The following is a 23,191-nucleotide window of genomic DNA, read 5'->3' as shown; positions in this document are numbered from 1 at the left end:
GCTGTGCTCAAAATCTAGTGCATTGTTCATTTATCCACACATTCTCTAATTGCATTTAGCACAGAAGCCTTAAGTCTGTTCTTCATGCATTTGGGAATGCTTCAAGCAGCTCCCTCAGAGATACATCTTGGCTGGCACCTGGCAGGGTACGTAACCCTCACAGATGGAGGGGCTCTCCTTAGCAATATTGCCCACCTCACCACTAGCAGAACTGTACATTTTTCACAGCAGGTTCCACCTCTCCTTCCACTGCCTGCAGTTCTGCAGTGCTGCAGTGGTGGCCCCTTTTGAAATTCACTGACCATTTCCCTAAGGCTTAAAGAAAGGGTGTTACTCACTCTTGCTTCTCTGCAGGGAGGCCGCTCAACAGGACCAGCGCTGCTTCTCCACTTCCTCCCCAGGTTCACAGAGTAGTAAAATACCTGGACTCCAAAACACTGCCACTGAGAGTGTCACAGCAGCTTTGCAGTGCCCTGCTCCTGTTGGGGCACCATCCACAGAGGCACCACCCAATTCCCAACAAGGATGTGCTGGATGAGGCCATGACAATCCCTATGCGACTAATCCCAGTATGCATTTTGAAGTATCAGCTGCGGAAGTCTCTTCTCCTTAACAAGACCTAATATGATAACCCTTATGGACACAGGTGCCATTGTTCTTTTTTCTTTCCTGTTTTAACCCTATGCCTTAATTTTCTTTTGCAGAAATTACATTATCCCATTGTGATTCTCCTTCTGATGTCTCAGACCTTCTTAAAACGCATGATACTATATCATATCATTGTAAGTCTGCTGCTTGCAAGCTGTAATCTAAGTCTAAGACAGAGCATGATTTAGGCCTGCACATGCAAAGAAATATTTTGCAAAACTAGAACTACTCCTGGCTCTTACAACTTGTAGCTACCGCTGAAACTACAGACTCATATCCCCCGAAGACCTCTAGTAAGGCTGTATTAAAACTGTATTTTAGAGCCAATATGGACATAAAACCAGCATGCAGACAGCCACTGCTGTGGGCTCATATACTATCATTACCTCGGATGCTCAAGAAAAAAATAAGTTGTAAGAAAACCTGGAAACTGGTCAAGTGCACATATAGGAGACGTGCCATTCTGACAACAGCAGTGCCTTGCAGACACAGGGCTAGATTCAGGATTGCAGCATCCCCTTAAGGAAACTAAGCATGAAAATATCAGACCTAGCAATAAATGTAACTCTCACCTGGAAGAATAGCTTCTACAGGTGTAAGTAAATGTACACCTAGAGGCTATCTAATTTGTTACAGCTATTTCTTTTGTTGAAAAGCCTGGAAAAATAACCTTTACGCTACTCCTACCATTGATTCCTCAAAATAATGGTTTGAGTAAAGTCTTTGCCACATTTAAAGGGAAAATTTTGCTACTGGTTTCAGTGCAGACTGGATAGCATACACATTTCGTGTGCAGATTGTGGGTGTCATTCAGACAGTGTTCTTCTGTTAACTACCATTCCTGATACAGACTTGCAAGCAGCCACTTTTCCCAATGTTTGTAAAATATAAAATTTTGAACTCTTTAGAAATATTTAATCATTATAGTCATTCACATCCTGGGAAAGTCAATTCAGACTTTTGGTGTCTCTGCTGAATTAACATAAAGCTACTTCCCTTCATGCTGTGTGGTCAGCCTTAACAACAACCAAAGGCTGCTGGGGTCCTCCAGTGGAAAAAAATGTTGCCACAGCCTAGTCAGTCGAGGTCAGACTAGAATAACCTTGTTAATTTTTAATCTGTTTCGCTTCAGTTCAAGGCCATGTGATCACATCCCTGGTGCTTGTGAGCTGCTTGTTGGATCAGAGATTGCTCTTGTTATTCCTTTGGAGGAACTTTCCATTGATAGAGTTACTTATTTGTGACTCTGGGCTTCCCAGGTGACTTTGTCTTTTAGCACTTACCAAGTCCTCAAACAGTAGAAAATCCTGGGTGCCCTGTCTCCCTAACTTAAGATTTCTTAAAATTAAATTGAATTAAAACATTTTGATGTTTCAGAAGTCTCTTTGGAATTTTTAAATACCTCCTTTTTCTTCCAAATGGAGCAAAATAATGAAGCAGAAGTGATCAATACTGGTTTCATCTCCTCTTAGGCCTTATGATTGGTAGACTTTGATGTCTACAGCAGTGTGAGTTTAACAATGCTTTTCACATTGGTAAAACTTGTCTGGCAGAGTTCACAGAATCATAGAATCATTTAGGTTGGAAAAGACCCTTAAGATCAACGAGTCCAATCATTAACCTAGCACTGCCAAGTCCACCACTAAACCGTGTCCCTAAGTGCCATGTCTACATGTCTTTTAAATACCTCCAGTGATGGTGACTCAACCACTTCCCTGGGCAGCATGTTCTAATGCTTAACAACCATTTTGGTGAAGAAATTTTTCCTAATATCCAATCTAAACCTCCCCTGGCCCAACCTAAGACCCTTTCCTCTTGGCCTATCACTTGCTACTTGGGAGGAGAGACCAACACCCACCTCTCTACAACCTCTTTTCAGGTAGTTGTGGAGAGTGACACAGTTTCCCCTGAGTGTCCTTTTCTCCAGGCTAAACGACCCCAGTTCCCTGAGCTGCTCCTCGTAAAACTCATTCTCTGGACCCTTCAGCAGATTCACTGCCCTTCTTTGGACTCGCTCCAGCACCTCAGTGTCTTTCTTGTAATGAGGGGCCCAAAACTAAATGTAGTATTTGAAGTGTGGCCTCACCAGTGCCTCACACAGAGTGACAATGGCTTCCCTGTCCCTGCTGGCCACACTATTTCTGGTACAAGCCAGGATGCTATTGGCTGCCTTGGCCACCTCAGCACACTGCTGGCTCATATTCAGCTGGCTGTTGACCAACACCCCCAGGTCCTTTTCTGCCAGGCAGCTTTCCAGCCACTCCTCCCCAAGCCTGTAGCACTGCTAGGGGTTGTTTCAACCCAAGTGCAGGACCCAGAACTCAGCCTTGTTGAACCTCATACAGTTGACCTTGGTGTTGTCTGCAAACTTACTGAGGATGAACTCAATCCCTGTGTCCAGATCATTGATGAAGGTATTAAACAGAACAGGCCCCAGTACTGAGCCCTGGGGAACACCACCTGTGGTCAGCCACCAACTGGATTTAACTCCATTCACCACAATTCTTTGGGTCCAGCCAGCCAGCCATTTTGTTACCCTGTGAAGAGAATGCCTGTCCAGGCCATGAGCAGCCAGTTTCTCCAGGAGGATGCTGTGGCAAACAGTGTCAAAAGCTTTACTAAAGTCTAGGCAGAAAACATCAACAGCCTTTCCCTCATTCACTAAGCAGGTCACCTTGTCATGGAAGGACAACAGGTTAGGCAAGCAGGACCTGCCTTTCATAAACCCATGCTGACTGGACCTGATCACCTGGTTGTCTTGTACATGCTATGCGATGGCATTCAAGATGATCTTCTCCAAAACCTTTCCTGGCGCCGTGGTAAGCCTGACAGGCCTGTAGTTCCCTGGATCCTCCTTCCAGCCCGTCTTGTAGATGGGCATCACATTTGCTAAACTCCAGTCAACTAGGAGCTGCCTGGTTAGGCAGGACTGCTGATAAATGATGGAAAGTGGCTTGGTGAGCACTTCTGCCAGCTCCCTCAGTACCCCTGGGTGGAGTCCATCTAGCCCCATAGACTTGTGTGTATCTCAAGTGATATAGCAGGTTGCTAACCATTTCCCCTTGGATTATGTGGGCTTCATCCTGCTGCCCATTCCTGTCTTCCAGCTCAGGGGGCTGGGTACCCAGAGAACAACTGGTCTTGCTATTAAAGACTGAGGCAAAGAAGTCATTAAGTACCTCAGCCTTTTCCTCATCCTTTGTCACTGTTTCCCCCTACATCCTCCTTTTGTTGCTAGTATATTTATAGAAATAATATTTATTGATTTTATTGGCAGTAGCCAGATTATGTACTAGTTGGGCTTTGGTCCTTCTAATTTTCTCCCTGCATAACTCACAACATCCTCACAGAATCACAGAATCATCTAGGTTGGAAAATACCTTGAAGATCATCTAGTCCAACCATTAACCTAACACTGACCTTCTCAACTACACCATATTCCTAAATGCTATGTCGACCCTACTCTTAAATGCCTTCAGGGATGGGGACTCCACCACTGCCCTGGGCAGCCCATTCCAATGCCTAACAACCTGTTCTATAAAGAAATGCTTCCTAATATCCAGTCTAAACCTTCCCTGGCACAACCTGAGGCCATTACCTCTTGTTCTATCACTTGTTACTTGGTTAAAGAGACTCATCCCCAGCTCTCTGCAACCTCCTTTCAGGTAGTTGTAGAGGGCGATGAGGTCTCCCCTCAGCCTCCTCTTCTCCAGACTAAACAACCCCAGTTCCCTCAGCCGCTCCTCGTACGACATGTGCTCCAGACCCTGCACCAGCTTCGTTGCCCTTCTTTGGACACGCTCGAGTAATTCAATGTCCTTTTTGTAGTGAGGGGCCCAAAACTGAACACAGTAATCAAGGGGCGGCCTCACCAGTGCCGATTACAGGGGTAAGATCACTTCCCAGTCCCTGCTGGCCACGCTATTTCTCATACAAGCCAGAATACCATTGGCCTTCTTGGCCACCTGGGCACACTGCTGGCTCCTGTTCAGCCGGCTGTCAATCAACACCCCCAGGTCCCTCTCTGACTGGCAGCTCTCCAGCCACTCCTCCCCAAGCCTGTAGCACTGCTGGGGGTTGTTGTGGCCCAAGTGCAGCACCCGGCATTTGGCCTTATTGAAACTCCTGCAGTTGGCCTGAGCCCATCGCTCCAGCCTGTCCAGATCTCTCTGCAGAACCTCCCTACCCTCGAGCAGATCAACACTCCCACCCAACTTGGTGTCATCTGCAAACTTACTGAGGGTGCACTTGATCCCCTCGTCTAGATCATCAATAAAGATGGCAAACAGGAGTGGCCCCAAAACCGAGCCCTGGGGGACATCACTTGTGACCGGCTGCCAACTGGATTTAACTCCATTCACCACAACTCTTTGGGCCCGGCCATCCAGCCAGTTTTTTACCCAGCAAAGCGTGTGCCCATCCAAGCAGTGAGCAGCCAGTTTCGCCAGGAGAATGCTGTGGGAAACAGTGTCAAAGGCCTTACTGAAGTCAAGGTAGACAACATCCACAGCCTTTCCCTCATTCAATAAGCAGGTCACTCTGTCGTAGAAGGAGATCAGGTTTGTCAAGCAGGACCTGCCTTTCATAAACCCATGCTGACTGGGCCTGATCATCTGGTTGTCCCACACATGTTGTATGATGGTACTCAGGATGAGCTGCTCCATCAGCTGCCTAGGCACCGAAGTCAAGCTGACAGGCCTGTAATTTCTCGGATCATCCTTCTGACCCTTCTTATAGATGGGCGTCACACTGGCAAATTTCCAATCTGTCGGGACCTCCCCGGTCAGCCAGGACTGCTGGTAAATGATGGAAAGCGGCTTGGCGAGCACCTCAGCCAGCTCCTTCAGCACCCTCGGGTGTATCCCATCCGGTCCCATAGACTTGTGTATGTCGATGGGATGCAGTAGGTCACTATCTCCTCCTGGATTGGGGGGGGGGTCGTTCTCCCAGTCTTCGTCTTCTGACTGAGGAGGCTGGATTCCCTCAATACAAATAGTCTTGTTATTAAAGACTGAGGCAAAGAAGGCATTAAGCACCTCAGCCTTTTCCTCATCACTTGTTGCCATGTTTCCTCTCGCATCTAGCAGGGGATGGAGGCTCTCCCTGGTCTTTCTTTTGCTGTTGATATACTTATAGAAACATTTCTTGTTATCTTTGACTGCTGAAGCCAGATTAATTTCTAGCTGGGCTTTAGACCTCCTGATTTCCACCCTGCATAGCCTCACAGCATCTTTGTAATCACTGTGAGTGGCTAACCCCTTCTTTCAAAGGCTGTAAACTCTCCTTTTCTCCCTGAGTTGCAACCAAAGCTCCCTGTTCAGTCAGGGTAGTCTTCTCTGCCACCGGCTTCTCTTATAGCACCTGGGGACAGCCTCGTAGTCCTCCTGAGTTGCCTGTCACTTCTTCCAAAGGTCATAAACCCTTCTTTTTTTCCTGAGTTCAGACCTCTGTTCAGCCAGGCTGGTCTTCTTCGCCACTGGCTCATCTTTTCGCACATGGGGAGGGCCTGCTCCTGTGCCTTTAAGATTTCCTTCTTAAAGAATGCCCTGCCTTCCTGGACTCCTTTGCCCTTCAGGACTGTCTCCCAAGGGACTCAGCCAGACTCCTAAACAGGCCAAAGTCTGCCCTCTGGAAGACCAAGGTGGCAGTTCTGCTGACCCTGCTCCTTACTTCTCCAAGAATTGAAAACTCTTATCATTTCATGATCGCTGTGCCCAAGAGGGCCTCCAACCATTACATCACGCACAAGTCCATCTCTGTTCACAAACATACCCAGCAGGGCGCCTTCCCTAGTTGGCTCACTCACCAGCTGTGTCAAGAAGTTATCTTCCACACACTCCAGCAACCTCCTAGACTGTTTCCTCTCTGCTGCACTGTATTTCCAGCAGACACTTGGTAAGTTGAAACCCCTCATGATAACAAGGGCTAGCAATCGTGAGACTTCCCCCAGCTGCTTATAGAATATTTCATCTGCCTCTTCATCCTGGTTGGATATAACAGACTCCCACCATGATATCTACCTTCTTGGCCTCCCTGATTCCTACCCATAAACACTCAACCCTATCATCACCATCATTAAGCTCTAGACAATCAAAACACTCCCTAACATACAGGGTTACCCCACTGCCTCTCCTTCTTTGCCTATCCCTTCTGAAGAGTTTATAACTATCCATTGCACCACTCCAGTTGTGTGAATCATCCCACAATGTTTCCATGATGGCAACTATGTCATAGTTTTCCTGCTGCACAATTGGCTTTCAGCTCCTCCTGTCTGTTGCCCATGCTGCATGCATTGGTGTAGATGCACGTCAGTTGGGCTATTGATCCTGCCACCTTTTTGCGGGCAGAAACCCTAGTTCCTCAGTCAACATTGTCAGGTGCTTCCGTGGTTTCTAATACAACAATAACCCTTGCATCTTTGCTGCCACCTGGATCTCCATCCACTACCTTGGATCAGACCCCACTAGCACATCGTCCCTCAAATATTGGTGTGCTGCCTCCACGCTTATCTCTTGTGAGCCTGGTTTTATCCCTTTCCCCCTTCAAATCTAGTTTAAAGCTCTTTCAAAGAGCCCTAGTGACTCCTGTGCAAAGATCCTTTTCCTCCTCTGAGACAGGTGTACACCATCTGTTGCCAGCAGGCCTGGTACCTTGTTGGTATCTTGTCAAGTGTGTGCTACCCTGCTGTCATTTTTAAATTAAATGTAGCAACTTAGGATCATAGAAATTTTACTCCTGTAAAAAGGGTTGAAATTGGATCAAAAGTTAAGCGGGGACACAGAGGAAGAAGCGAGTTGATCCCATATGTTTTGTTTCAGTAGGACGCAAAGTTAACGTATTTGAGACCCCAAGAAATTACAAGATTATAGCTTAGAAAGCATGAGAGTTCATTTCTAAATGAGTTTATTTTACTTTCTTCCTTTCTGAAGTTTCAGAGAGCACAGAAGTCACTCAATTCACCTCAGGAGGCAGACCATTAAATAAGGCAAATAAAAATCCTCCAGTACTAGACAAGAGTTGTAATACCACACTTCTGAGATGGGGGCACAGAACTCGGGGAACAAAAACACTCACGTGATACTTGCCCATGGTCAGCTTCTTCAGGGGAGGAGACCGCAGCAGCTTTAACTTTCTCCTGAAACCAATTATTTCCAAAGAAAAAAATGTCAGCTGTGGATTTCATATGAGAGTCACTTTCATTCATTTTATTTCCAACAGAAATCACAGCTGTAGATACAGTAAATAAAAAAAAAAAAAAAAAAAAACAACTAGAAAAGAAGTGTCCAGACACAAGAAGAACACACATTTAGACATGTCGCAGAAGTGGCCTTGTAAAGATAAGTGTCAGTGAAGATCATTTTATTTATCATGTAACTGAGTATCAATCAACCTGATACTGATATAATCAACTAAGTGGTAACACTTTTCAAATTGCAAACCTCACCACAGTATCTGCTTGCAGGAGCTTGTGTCAGCTACATGCTCCCTGGAAACATAGGATTATCAGCATTAGGGTGAGTTCAGGATTCAGAGGATGAGATCAGGGTTCCTAGGTGAGTTTCCATATTACCTTCTCAAAGGAGTTTCTTTCAGCTCTTTGCACATGCAAAGGTCCACTCAGATGAAAATCATATCTTATCAATTAGACAAGAAACTTTGGGGTGAAACTGTTTTTCCCTTTGTATTTGTACAGTGCCTGGTGTACTGGAGACTCTATTTCTATTGACATCTGTAGGAGTTATTGTAACACTACATAAAAGAAGGTTACTATAGGAATTCAGCCATCAAGATCTACAGCATCTGATGTCAAAGATAAAAGGAGTGACCTGGGATCCCATGTTATACAAGGGTTTGGATTAAATGATCAAAATGGTCCATTGAAATCTATGGCTTTACAACATCAGCACTTTTACTCCATAAATGAAGATGGATCCAAAGACTTCAGGATTCTTTTTTACCATATATGAGAACTGAGTCTTTCTCTGATGTGCTCAAATGCTTTGTGCTGAGTCAGCCCAAATAAAATTTTCAGATGCTGTTTGTTTCCCTGGCAAAACCAGCATTAATTTCAAATAGCTAAAAAATTAATCTTCAGTTTCTAGTTTCTGCTTCCAGATCAGATATCTGATAGGAAAGAAATTTGATCACAGCTGGACAAGAAATAAAAAATAGAGGCTCCTGGGATGCTAACAACAAATAAAACAATAATGGAAATAGGAATTCTTATAGTTTTTCTTACTGGAAAATGCGAACTAAGTGGTAATTTATTACACCTTATATAGTAAGTAGGAGGGCTTCTAAAGCATTTCTATGTGGAAAGTTACTATGTGAATTACGTCTGTTTCTCCACAAAGAAAAGGACAGAGCTTCTATATCATTGCACTAACTACTACAGGTATGTTTAATGATGATTTCTGTGCATACAAGAATACACTATTTTATTTTAAAATCTGTCCTTTTTTACTTTCACAAAGCAGTATAAGGAAAGCCTTGTAGCTGGAGAAGAACATTTCTATAATGTTCTCAATTTATTTGAAAGTTGTTTGGGTTATAGTGACACCTTATGGCAGTTTTATTATATTTTACAGATGGTTTTGAAAGTTAAGATCTCATAGCCTTTTACAGCCTGTCACTATCAGCAAGGAACTGCTTTGATGTTTTTAGAAATCTTTTTGTTAAGAGTTACTCAAAAGATCATTCTATCTCTTCAGATTTGTGGTTTCCCTTTTGCCCTTACTAGGAAAATACATTTTAAAGGGGAATAGTCTTTGGTATTGTATTCTCTCCATGTTTAACAGATAATCTACGCCAGGCAGTACGTGCATAACATGGTACTCAAAACTATCAGTGGTGATACACGACCTGTGAGTACAGACTCTTACCGGATTGATTCACAAAATTATAGCACGTAGCATTGTGTTCCTCTATTCCCAGATCTGAACTCCTTAAAAGAAAACATCAGGATACAAGTTAATGAAAAAATTATTTCCTTTTAAATAGTTGAAAGCCAAACCTGTGGAATATGTAAGTAAATATCCAAACCAGAGACCACGTGAAGATCAGAATTTATAAAACCTGCCTTCCTGGGGCTCTCCCTTACGTGAATTTTCTAGTTTCTAATAGGAGTTATGTCACTTTTCCTCACTTGAAATGCAAAGTTGGTCCCTCTAATGAGCCAATATTTTTCATAAAATGAAATGAATTCATAAAATTCATGAATTCCTTGCCTTTAGTATTTTAATCACACTTTTATCAAACAAGGGTTGAAAGTGGGCAATAGGCTCAAAGTTGCAAAGGGTGTGTGGTGGTGCAATTTTCACCCCTCCTCAATCCCCCCCTCGCCCCTCCTTGTTGGGCTGCTTGGTGCTAGGTGTGATTCCACCCACCTCCCCCGAGCTTTACACCAATCTGTGGAGATAAGGACTGCTAATGGCAGTAAATCAGAACGTTAAGGTGCCCCTTTAACAAGCCTGGCTCCTGCCCCTCCCGATCGCTCCGAAATGGTTATAACAGCCCATCATCTCCTAAGGGCCTGGCACACCTGTGCCTGGGATGTGGTCAAATGGGAACCATAACAGAGTTACACATTCATCAAGTTCTTGTGCAACTGCTGGAAGGCACCAGAATACTTTGTTGTTCAAGTTGGGTGTGAGCAAAAGGTATCTGACAAAAGTCAATTATCTTGGACCGTATAAATTGCGACCACAAGGGAGACCCTTTGAGCTCTCCTGGATTGCAGTGGGCCTGTGACCAGCATCTCCCCTGAGCTGGGATACCTCTCAGGTATCAAAACCCTTAAGGTGTTGTCTGCTGCCAGAGCTGATGGAAGGCCAGGGTGAAGTCAACCCCCTCGAGTCTTGATTATTGCCTGTTGAGGAATACCAAGGCATTGTGAGTATCTACTCTAAACTCGAGAGGAGGGAAATTTTACTTTGAGCTAGCTTCTCTTTTACCCACTCTTTCTCTGCTTACTGGTGTGTGTGGGTACATACTTCATTCTACTGGATCTGAATGCTTTTGTCTGTGTGTATTTGTATGTTTTGTGTTTGTGTATGTGCATGTACATATGTATAAATTAAGATACCATAAAGTAAATTAGTGTGAATCTTGTCATATTAAAATCTGTAGATTAGTCGCTATTTTTATAACATTTTCTGAATTATTTTGTAATGATCAAGTGCTGTTAGTGATTAATAAATCTAGATTTCCTGTTAAATCATTACCATGTTAATACTTTCATCCAAGACAGGGTGAAAGGGAATGAGGGAGAAGGACGACTGAGCAGTCACATTAGTCTTAAAAACAGAGCTGAAGTATGCTACAATTTCCTTGGAAGGGGAAGTTGTGTTTATGCTGAACTATACTTAGGGCTTATTTATATTAGAATAAAATAAGTTCCAGAATATCTTTTATGTAGATCATTTTCATCAAAGAACTGATTATGGCATAGAAAGAGACACAGCTTAAAATAAGTCAGCTTTTTGTTTCACTGAGCAAAATAAGTCTGTGTAAAGTGAATACTTTAAGTGCTGACAACCTATGTCAGTGACTAAATATGTCATCTCTTACAGTCTGTAAATTTTAAAAAATCAAACAACATTTTTTTTGCCAGACTATTAAAAATACTCATATGCTGAACTAGCTGACTAACTAAACACCTAACATCAGTTGATTTTTTTTTTTTTTTTTTTTTAGAGTGGAAAAAATATCAGCTGTATTTCCATTTAAAAACATTATTTTTTTCAAGTGTAGAAACTGAGCAACACTGAAGAAGCAAAACCTTCTCTTCCCTTACAATACATGTATAAAAAAAGATCTGAGGAAGAATGCAATTCGTCAACTGTGGCATCTTGAAGGACATAGTGACCAGTAATGCACAGTTCAGGACAGAACTTGCTATTACTAATACTTTTGTTCAAATAAATCTTGTTTTTTAAACTTTTAAAAAAGTTACTTTTTTATTAATCCAATCTCTTGGTAGTTTCATATACTGAACATTTTACCCACCTTTCACCAGAAAATGTCTGCTACAGCAAATCAGGGGAAACCACAACCATTCAATCTAACAATGTGGTCATTTCTAACAAAAATAAACATGCTGAAATGCAACATTCCAGTAAGTGTGTTATGGCTAAATTAAATCTGAGCTTAAGCAGCTGTCCTTTACCAGCAGCAGTAGCTGTCAGAAGTTAAGCTCTTTCATATGGCAGCAGCAGCCAGCACTCTCTTGAAGGGAAGCTGCTACAAGTATACTTGAAACTGCTAATGTACAGGGACCTGTAAAATAAGACATTTAGTTTTAATGTTAGACATCACTTATGTTTTACTAGCTTTTATTTTTTCCTGTATTTTACTGTAATGTACATAATTTCATTTATACTTTTTCCTAACTACCCTCTGTAGTTGTTACCCAGTTACCCACTTGTGAGATGTTTTGAAACCTGTAACTCCTTGCCTAGTATAGATAAGACAGACCTTGGACAGTCTGAAAAAGTCCCTCAGTACATCCCTAATAGCAGGAACCTAAAGAAAACAAGTGCCTAAGAAGATGCCAGTGTCGAGATAAGTGCTGAAAGCTGGAACAAACAGGAGCTGAAGGACGGATGAAGTAACTCTATGACCATATATGGACACTAGAAACCTAAAGTTCACTAACAGACAGTGTGAGAAAGGCTGTGTGGACCCCTAAGGAGGAGAGAAGACCCTCACTCTATTTTTACTATGCATGCTCAGACTATGTAAATGAATTCTAAGAATCCATTAGCCTAAGACTGCCTTTTCTAAGAAATCTAATGCATATGTATGCTTTTTGTGTATATTAGTCAGAGAGTTTTATTAGTAAGTGCGGCTCTTGTGGTGGAGTGATTCCCCAGTGCTGCCCACCGCTGCGAATAAAGAATACCTGCTTAACAGTTATACTCAATCCTGACTGTTGAGTGAACCTCTTTGTTTCACTCTGCACAGGCAATTTAGGAATTTGAACAGAGCGGATGGATGGGGGACACTAGCTCAAAGAAAACAGGCCCATGCCTATGGGGCTGGCAGTGGATATTCTGTCATTTTGGCCAATGACAGTTTCCACTCCCCTTTCTTCTTTTTTTTTTTTTTTTTTTAGCCATTCCCCGAAATCTGACTCTGCTTCAAACAGTTGCTGTATCACTCTGGGATCTGGATTTGGTAATCCTCTGGATTACTTACCTGTAGCTGACTTTAACATTTCTCCTCCAGTCTCATGCTGCCCATAGAGCAGGTAGCAAAAGAAACACGTGCCCACTCACCAGCCACCTCCATCGCACAGTCTGTCAGCTTGCCAGAGCTGGACCATCAAGCAGAGATGCAGAGCCTCAGGTTAGGTTCCCCGCTGCAGCCCCTGATGGCAAAGCAACAATCTCCAGCTGAAGAGCGACAGGCACAAAGTTCAGGCTGCCACTGTCCTAAATTCAGCATTCTCTTACCAAGTATCACCAGAAAAAGAATTGTCAGAGCCCTCTGATTTTTGTTACCCTTCTATGATTTTACACAGCCATGCACTGCCTGTGGGCATGGGCATAGGAAAGAAAATCAAAGAGAGAGAATCTGCAAGAGATGGCTGCACCCCAAAGGGCCTGGAAAAGTAGCAGGCATGGAGTCCTAAGAAAAATTCTGATGAAACAAGTGCTATACACGGGGTTGAGCTCAATTTAAGCTGGCAATTACATTTGAAGAGACTTCCATTTACTTAATTTCTCCAACGTGCAAAAAATCAAGGCTTTGTACTATCTATGTCATGAAAAGAATAAGGAAACATCTCCTACCCACCAGCCAGTTAATGATCTGATTAACTTAAGTAATATTTATAGTGCTTGTTTAATCAAAGAGCTTCAACTGTATGGTTCTGGTTTGTAAAATGTGGCAGTGAGTATAATGCAAAGGTGGTATTTCATTGCAAATCTTTTTTTTTTTTTTTTTGTAATGGTTGTCAATGAATCAAGTAACTAATTCCTTAGGAAACATAAAGCATATATGCACAATCAAACTACAAAAAACCTCAGCTAAATTTTAAAGAGTTTCCTGCTTGCCAAATAATAAAAAAGAACAGATTAATCAATAATTTGATCCTGCACAGGATAACAATGAAAATACCTTAGTACTTTATATTGAAAACACTCAGATTGCAGAAATGGCATTTAGTATCTATCAGGTCAGAAATCCACAACAAAAATTATTTCTTTTGCTAGTTTTACACAGCAGATCAAGGCTTTGAGCACAGCTGGCATCAAAATTGTATTTAGTGTGTACCAAATATTTTAAATTATATATTTTTTAGATAGATTTTTTTCTGTTTTGTAACCAAGCTAGGATTTGTAGCATAAGGCTTTTTGGGGAAAGGCTACATTTAAAGTTCCTGTTTAAAAACAAAAGTATGAAAATGACATTTTAGTGTAATTTTATTTTTCCTGATTCTCCGATTTTGTAAGATACAGTCGCTGTAAGATAAAATTATTTTTAGAAATTATTTTTAAAAATTTTAATTAACCCCAAAACTATCTGGTGCCATGTTAGGATAGATTCTTTAGATAATATTTATTGCTCTATTTACAGAAGTATCTGATTGCTTCATTACCATTTTTGCTTATTTGCACTTACTTGAAGTCACTTCTGTGATATCAGCTAAGCACTTAGAGTCATAGGTAAGCATTTATCAGCATGGCAGGGGCAGATATCTTTTCTACTTTTTGGGGTTCTTTTTCTAATTTTTTTGAGTTCTCTTCTTTAGTATTTGATTTTTCTGTTCAGAAAATAAGCCAGTTATTCCTCCTTATAGTATCTGGTTCTTAAGCCACCTGCTGGAAAGGAAGCTCCTCAGAGTTTTGGTTTTGTTTACTCTTACAAGCCATAACCTTAAGCTAGCATTAAGGAGACATGCAGACATGAACAAACACTGCCAATACAGTAACTCTTGCTCCAAACACCAAACCCCTTGGTTTTCACGTCAAATATAATAATGTTTTCACTGATGTAGTTTCAAATGGAGCTTCTGCTTTGATTATCCTCGAATTGAATCACAGAATCACAGCATCATCTAGGTTGGAAAAGACCTTGAAGATCATCTAGTCCAACCATTAACTTAACACTGACAGTTCCCAACTACACCATATCCCTCAGCGCTATGTCAACCCGACTCTTAAACACCTCCAGGGATGGGGACTCCACCACTGCCCTGGGCAGCCCATTCCAACACCTAACAACCCCTTCTGGAAAGAAATACTTCCTAATATCCAGTCTAAACCTTCCCTGGCGCAACTTGAGGCCATTCCCTCTTGTCTTATCGCTTATTACTTGGTTAAAGAGACTCATCCCCAGCTCTCTGCAACGTCCTTTCAGGTAGTTGTAGAGGGCGATGAGGTTTCTACTCAGAATGGCTAAGTATTTCAGAACAGTGTAAAGCCTAGTCTTTTGAATGTTGTGCAAAAGGTGATGGATTGTAAGAAATTCTATTTAAAAAGGCCAAATAATGATTAAGGCACAAGCAAAAAGCCTGACCGAAAAGACCTTCAGAAATTGTAAGTAGATATAGGTAGGCCATTAAATTGCTGTAATTTCTAAGTTCCAAGTTGCTCCACATTCACAACTGCCTCAATTAGCAGTAAGAAACTGCACTAGAGCCATAATAATATAGTTTGTAGCAGGTACCTTACAGAGGACAAAAGGAAAGATTTTGTTTTTTAAAGTTTATAGTAATGCTAAAATTTATGCCTAGAATGTTTCAGAAATTATTTTAGAGATTGAATAACTAGTATTTATTTAGCTGCTCTTGGGTTTGTGCATGGATAGGAGTTTATTTCTGAATTCCTGGTTCGTAAGTTTGGCACAACAAATTGGAATTCACCTTGTCACCCTAAGAGCCAGTTTTCCAATCTACTGAGTAACTGCAGTGGTCTCCAACTGATGACATAAGTGCAGGGAGCTTCTGAGATGCAGGGCAGAAGTGCATTTCTGTCTGGCAACAGGTAGAGAACATTGAATGAACTGTTTCTCTTTGCATTTCCTACACCTACTGAGCTGCATTCCTCACAACTGCGAACTTGTTAAGGTAATACAGTTCTACAAACACTGATATAAAAAGAATTAACCTAAAGCTCTGGTGTATGACATACCTAAAGGAGGGACTAGAGATACTGAAGTGATGAAGCAGAGACAATTAGCTGTCAGTATCAAAGTATTCCAGGCAAAGAAGAATCAACTGCAAAGATCTCCAGCTTCTCCTGTTTGAAGACTTAGGTTATCTGAACTCATGAGAGTTTATGAAATTGTCAGTTTTAAGCCACAACATCTGGATATCTGGATTTCAGCACTTCAGACTTTACTGTTTAATATACACGTAATAGTTATGGATCCTACCAATGTCCAGAAATGGAGGGGACAAAGAGAACATTACCATGGTAAAGGACATTCAAGTCAGATGAGCACTGTGATCTGCTGATCAACTTCAGGCAGGCATTTCCTCAGCAGGATGCCATCCAGTATGTCTCTACCTTACTGAAAGTTCACACTCTGATCTTCTGCTACTATTGACTGAAAGCTGGCATGTAACAAGGCTGTACTTCCTTGATGGATACAACTGTGGGAGGAATGGGGATGCCCTCACCCTCAGCAAATGAAAATAAAGAGGGAATTGGAGCCACCTGATGCTACCTTTTCATTTCCACCTCATCCCTCTCTTTCTTCTACTCTCTCTTCAGCTAACAGTGATGGTTCTAAGCAGATCAGAGCTCATATGTCTCATACTTGATCAATTTATACCATACAAAAAGCTGAGAACTAGCTTCCTGCCAGCAGTCACTGGCAAACTAATCAGTGTATCAACAAAGCAGTGTATCTTGAAATTCAGGTTTAGAGAAAGGACTGGTTTCTGGGTAAGTGAGCAGTGAAAATGCAAATTGAGATCACTATGTGGCATCAGAACCCCAGATTCTAACATGGGTTTAGTGTGCTTTCAGAAAAAGTAAATGCTAATTTTAGAGACATCTAGTGCGTCAGGTTTACCCCAGGACTTTTATTCTTTGCATGAAGTCAATATGTGATCACATTTTTACAGATGTCTGGACAGCAGCAATCACTCTCAGAAATGAACTCAAAATTACGTGAGATAAAATGTATTTTAAACAAAATATACAGTGATAAAGTTTTCTACATACGTTACTATTCATTTTATGCAAATTTTAAATAAAAATATCTTCCAACATGAAAATATGAAAAGTTCATTTATTTCCATAGGTAACTTCATTCAGAGTACAAAGTGATATGAATTTCTCGAAACTGTCACTGTACCTTTTACATATTAAGTAACTGATCTAAAATTTGATACAAGAATAAATTTGCTTTTGAAGAACTGTCCAATAAACCAGATATGCACTAATGCCATGCTATGACAGTTCTATTTATGAATCACAGCTGACACTACAGTAACATCACTCTATAAACCTCATGAGAATTTTAATGTTTTACAATCAAAACATAAAACTGCCACTAGTACAGAGACTGTATGATTAGACAAATAAACAAGTATTAAATATTTTGCACAAGGCCTGAGTTCACTATAACACATTTTGATTTACAACTTCATCTCAGAAATCTGTACAGCAGTTAGAAGTGTTTCAGAGAACTTAAAGACAATACAACTTCAGGGGCTTATTTGTTCTGTTGATACAAGTGTGAGGCCTGGAAGGCAAGAGGATTTGGTGTATGAATCCAAGGTTTTACTGCCTTGTGTAATTTCCTTGTAAAGCAGTCAAAACCTAATGGAAAGTAAGATACAAGGCAGGACCTCACTTGAAAATCAGCTAACTCATCTGAAATTCTCCAGATAGGTTTCCTCACAGCTATTTCAGAGTAAAAGTTCACAATGAGTATATAAAATGCAGCATATCTCTTAACAAAGAACAAAAAGGGGTCACATATACAACAGGGTATTTTTTCTGTACTCCCCTCTCCCTACTTTTCTTTTATTGGAAATGGCACAAATCAGCGATATCCCACCCACCCCCAATAAAAAACACCTAATCAATAAACAAAGGTCACTCTAAAGTCCAAAAACTTCATCTGCAATGAGAGATCCAGTGTTCATAAACTTTATGTTTTAAAAACTTTCCTTTTCTGCTCAAGTCATGTATATATAGGCAGACTAAGCATGTAAATTTAGAATAGATAACAAAAGTATCATATAATTGTTAGCCTGTATGGAAGCCTTGTGGAATTTGATTCAAATCTAACTTCTCATTTAATCCTTGCTCTTTTGGTGCAACTGAACTGAAAAATCTAAAATCCTGTAATCTATACACACCCTTATCTATCTACAGACATAGATAACATTGTAATAGAGGTTATAACACAATAGTTAACACACATTTTTCTTATTTTAAAAGGCCATTGGGCTGTTTGTTAAAGTTCCACATAAATGTGAAACAGGTGTTGCTAAAAATACAAAACTTAACAGAAAAGGAAAGTTTCAAATAATAAGGCTTGAAATGTTGTGCACCTCTACATCCAAAAAATCGGCCTTCTGCTTGGGGTACTCAGCATCTGTACAGACCTGTAAGGCCACAACTTCCCCACATTTCTAATTCATATCATCATTGAGAGAGGAAGACATAGTATCTTCATTAAAAAAAACCTAGGGCATTCTACCCATGTTACCAGTAAAATTTCTCTCCCCATCTCCCAGATAATTGGTGGACTCCTTTACCTTTCAAAAGACTCCTCTGATACTGTTTTCCTCCTGCATAAGCAGGTTCCACAGGCAGTTCTGTGCCTTACTGGCAACACCTGTGTGATGAAAAGGAACAGAAAATCTGCTTCCTCCTCCATCCCTGAAATGACACTTGTGCCATTTCTCTGTTTCCCCCTGTTTCTCTCCTCTTGTGAGAGGAAGACCTAGGGGCTTCTAAGCTTATCTGTAACTCAGTAGTTTCAAGGTTCCTCTCTATCAGCCCCAGCAGAACAGGTTTTTCAAGCCTCTTTAATACAACCTTTCCAACTAGCAGGATTAGTTTGTTTTCTAAGACTGAGTTTTCAGAGGATGCTTCAAAAACCTTCATACTTAAAACCAAATGGAACCAACAGTTCTAATATGGAAAACACCATTGTCTTGGTGCGGTCACGTTCATTGAGCATACACCAGAGCAGCCAAAGCACAACTGATGCTTATACTTAAGATGCACAACTATATCCACTTCTTTTCTCCTTTTGTAGTACACATAATACAGATAAATCAATTAAAGAATAGGAACTTAGACTCTTCTCTTTACTTCTCTTTTACAAATTAATGTAAAGTAAACCAGGTGGGCTGGGCAGTTCAACCCAGACCCTGCTCTGATCTTCCCAGTGGAATAAAGATCTGCTCGCAGTGGGTAAGCACAGTGGGTGCACAGGCTGGAGGCTGTAAGATGATAATATAACCTGCCAGGCTTCCACATTTTTTCCTTTAAATTAGGCTGAATACAAAGGGCAGAAATTTTGTGTCATTTACAGCATTGTTCAAGGCATTGTAAAAATAACATTTTATATCAGATTACTTTTTCAGTAACAGAATTTGCAATTTCTTAATCAGATACCAATTTCAAACCTGTGTTGTACATTTTGTTTTGCATTAGGGCTAGACAGTCCTGCTTCAGGCCAAGCTAGGTCTAACACTGCTTTCCATCCAAGTCCAGAAACAGAAGGCCCCTGGAATGTTCACATTTTGTAACACTGCCCCTTCCTCTTACTCCTTCCCATACAACTTGGATGTGAAGTACAGCTGTTGCTCTCAAACAATGGTATTCACTCTGGCCACAGGATGAGTCTTCCAGCCTCCTGCAGGGACTCAGAATGACGACTTGTAAGTGGAGAGATCAACTGGACAAGGCTTCCTAAAGAAAAACTATTGTAGCAGGAGCCAAGTGGCACGTGGCCTCGGTGACTTACCTCTTGCAACTCCTCTTTCCTCTAAGTTAAGAAGAAATAATCAGAAAACTTCACACCCACCCAGCTTCCTGACACACTAAGCAGGAAGCATCTACAAGGAAGAGGGATTTGACCCTCTCATTTTAACTGAAGTTATGTTTTTCTTTTTTATTCTTAAATAACTAGAAAATTTTGTTATAACTTTTAGAAGCAGCCTTTTCAGTTTTCGTTGTTGTTATTCTTCTACTCTGGCCATTCTAAAAACTGCAGCAAACAAGAGCAATCAAAATAATGTTCTCAAATCTAAGTAGAAAAAAAAAGTATTACTTGAACCAGATAAAGATCTTATTCCATCACATTACCACTGCATATAAAAGCCTCTCTTAATTTGAACTTGTAGGATTTTTTTGACTTTGTTCTTACAAATTAGATTATATTCTCAGATAGCTCATGCCAAAAGCACATACCCCAAACCCCATAGTTTAAGAGGTCTAGCATATAAAATTTGTTCTTTTTTTTTTTTTTTTCCTTCAGTTAATTTCCCCTCCAATAGCTTAAATTAAAATCCAGTTCTGAAAAGCCCCCAGTCCAGGGGGATCAGGGACTGAAACCCAGATCAGGACACTGACATTTAAGACTGCCTTTATCATAGATGTATTAATTTAATACATTCTAGAGTCCTAACAGATGTTAATTTTTAATATAAACTTATTTTCCAAATAATTTAGAGGAATACAGATTCAAGTAATTCTTCAAAGGCTTGCCTTAAGTTACCCTAACAGAGTTGACATACAAGAAGACATTAGTGTGAGAGTATAGAGTACTAGTAAACGTAAATGAACTTAAATAGTTTAACAGTTCCAGTATCGTCTTAAGTTTACACAGATATCTTAACATAACCTACAATGTTTATCATGAATATTAACAGCACATAAGCATCACAATGTGTTAGGTATTGTTTTCTAAACCACAATTTCACTGGTCCCAGGTACTTTAAAATAATAGGAGTAAGGCAGCAGCTATAATACATAAACAATTCTTTAAGAAATATGCTTAATGCTATTACCGCTTAGAACTGTGGAAATATAACAAAATACAAGTCACGTTTACAGCATAAGGCCCTTTGGTTTCTTAAGCAGCAAATGAAAGAACAATTTCTTCAGTGAAAGGCTTTGAAAAATAAAGCATGTAGGCTTTCAATAGAAAAGGTAACTAGTTCTTTCCTTCTCAAAATAGCCAGATATAGTCTTCAAAATATTATGTAAGAAAGCTCCTGAAATTCCTAGGAAAGAAAAAGTTAAAACCCAACAGTGGTGCCTGACAGAGCTGAGATTCTATCATGGGCAAGCTGAACATACACCTTCTGGGAAGTAGAAGAAACTACCGTTTGGTTTTCTGGAGAGCTTTATTAAATTTGGACTAATACAATAAAAAGGATCAGAAATACCTGTGTATTTACCATATATTCTAGAGCTTATGAATCAAATTGAGAACTCACTTCATATTCCTCTATCCTTCACAAGAACTTGAGTTAAAACAAAATTAAAATGAAATAGTTTATTCTAGTCAAGGCAATTTATGGCAGTCTGCTTTTTCACACAACTATGAGCAACTTAGACGAGGCAATCCTTTTCCATCTTCTCAACGGAGCCAAAATCTATGAAGTAATTAAAGATATTTCTGTGTAACTAAACAGTGTCTGTTTAGCTACACAGAACTACTTAGTTACACAGCTGGGGCACTCAACATCCAAATTTTACAGAGAACATTCATTTTATGAGGTTCCATAACTACACTTATTCTTTTTTCACACTAGTTAGAAGCAGTATCAAATTAGTGAAAACACTGGAATATACAATAAATGTGATCAAGCCACCACATGTATTTTAAAATCCTGCGTAAGTGGTATACTGCCTTTTGCTATGGGACTGGTAACAAGTATGTCATTATAAAACAGGCTGTAAACCAGCATGACCACTAAAGCAGTGTTCTTACTCTGTCCTAAACTTGCATAAAATTTTAAAACAACTTCTTATGTCTCCTGAACCTTGTTGTAGTTTACTAGCACATTAATTTCAATTATCTTGTAAGAGAAGAAATACAAAGTATTTTCTCAGCCTCTTACTGGTTAGAGATCTTTCTATGTAACATGGCTAACAAAACTTTCTGAGGCAGCGTAAGAATCTACGTTTTGCAACTGTCACATGGCAAAATGACAGTCGGTGCCAAATTCAGGCAACACAAATCATCAATAAGACTTTAGCAGACACTGAAAGGACTGGCCTGCAGGATTTCGTTCACTAGCATTATTACCCCCTAGGCATTTTTGTTGAATTTAAAAAACAAAATTTTGTAGGAAATTTCATAGGAGTTGATTGAGTACACTTCTGAATAATTTTGCAATACTTAGCTGCTTCTTTTTCGATTGAATATATGCATCCTACCTTTAGTGCTCTGCTGTTCAGTAAAGAGATAGGAAATCTTTAGCATGTAAGATGACTTTGCACTTACGCAATTCCACTGCAGTACCAGGTGAATGAAAAATCAAGTCTTTTTCCAGTGCAAAAGTCTTTACTTTGCTGGGTTGAAAGTTTCCCCAAGTCATGCTTTTACTAATCAAAAATAAGATGTTAATCAGCTTTCCCATGATCCAAATTTCATTGATCTTTGAAAGGAAAAAATGTTTTACCCAAAAAGATCTTTTAAGTCATTACTAGCTGAGCTGCTGTTTGTCATTGTGTTTGCTGGTTGTGTAAAGTTCTGAGGAGCAAAGAAAGGATTACCCTGTATACCAAAACCAGGCTGTCCTATCATGTTCATCTGAGGTCCCAAGACCGAACTGCCCGCACTTGGGGACCCTTGTGGGGGTACAAACTGGTTAACCCACTGGCTTGATTTCTGTTGAGCCAACTGTTTCATACTAACTTTGGGTTTTTGAGGACCAAAAAGATTATCTAAAGCAGACATATCTGGAGGTCTGTTCTGTTGTGTCAGTGGAGAGATTGTAGATGCAGCATTCATAGGACTGTAATTTGGCATATTGGCAGTCGGTACAATGTTCATCTTGGTTGCTCCTGTTGCACTTGGACCACTGAAGAAATTCTGAGTGGTGGGACCAGCTCCCATACTGAATCCAGCAGTCTGAAAACCCATATTAGTATTTAGTCCATTTGTTATATTTCTCTTTGTGTTGTCAATAGGTGATGAAAACCCCATTCCAACACCCATAGAAGGGACAGAAGAGAAGCTGTTTGAAGATGCAACTTTAGCTTTGTTGATAGAATGGCTAGTCAAAGATGACATATTATCTATCAAGGTATCTGTCAAGTCTTTTGTCTGCAAAATACATAAAATGCAGTTAAATGCTTTTCCTGTACAAACACTCTAGCAACAGTCTTTATCATTGCTCCTGCAGAAGTGACATTAATTTTTGAGAAACCAGAATTTACTGCATGGAATTGGGCATGAAATTTAATTGTATACAAAACCAATTAGGTTATTTTCATTCTTTGCTACTTAGAACTAATTGTTATGCAGCTTTATTTTATATAAGACAACATATGAAGTACTATTGTGACATTTGCTTACATGTCCCGTTCCTATCCCCAAGCCCTTTATA

The 23,191-nt window shown here is 40.3% G+C and overlaps 1 protein-coding gene across 1 annotated transcript in view; it reads right to left on the bottom strand.

Moving 5' to 3' along the window:
- Positions 1-16,873: 16,873 nt before the first annotated feature.
- The window catches only part of SCYL2 (SCY1 like pseudokinase 2), a 42,665-nt gene continuing 36,347 nt past the window's right edge, over positions 16,874-23,191 (bottom strand). Inside the window, exon 18 of the mRNA XM_074870842.1 lies at positions 16,874-22,908. Within this exon, the coding sequence (XP_074726943.1) occupies positions 22,258-22,908 (651 nt within the window). The 3' untranslated portion in view covers positions 16,874-22,257. The remainder of the gene's footprint in view (positions 22,909-23,191) is intronic.

The sequence above is a fragment of the Strix uralensis genome, chromosome 5 (genome assembly GCF_047716275.1).
Source record: "Strix uralensis isolate ZFMK-TIS-50842 chromosome 5, bStrUra1, whole genome shotgun sequence".
NCBI lineage: Eukaryota > Metazoa > Chordata > Aves > Strigiformes > Strigidae > Strix > Strix uralensis.
Note: the sequence above shows the minus strand (reverse complement) of the source record. Positions and strands in the feature narration are given on the sequence as shown.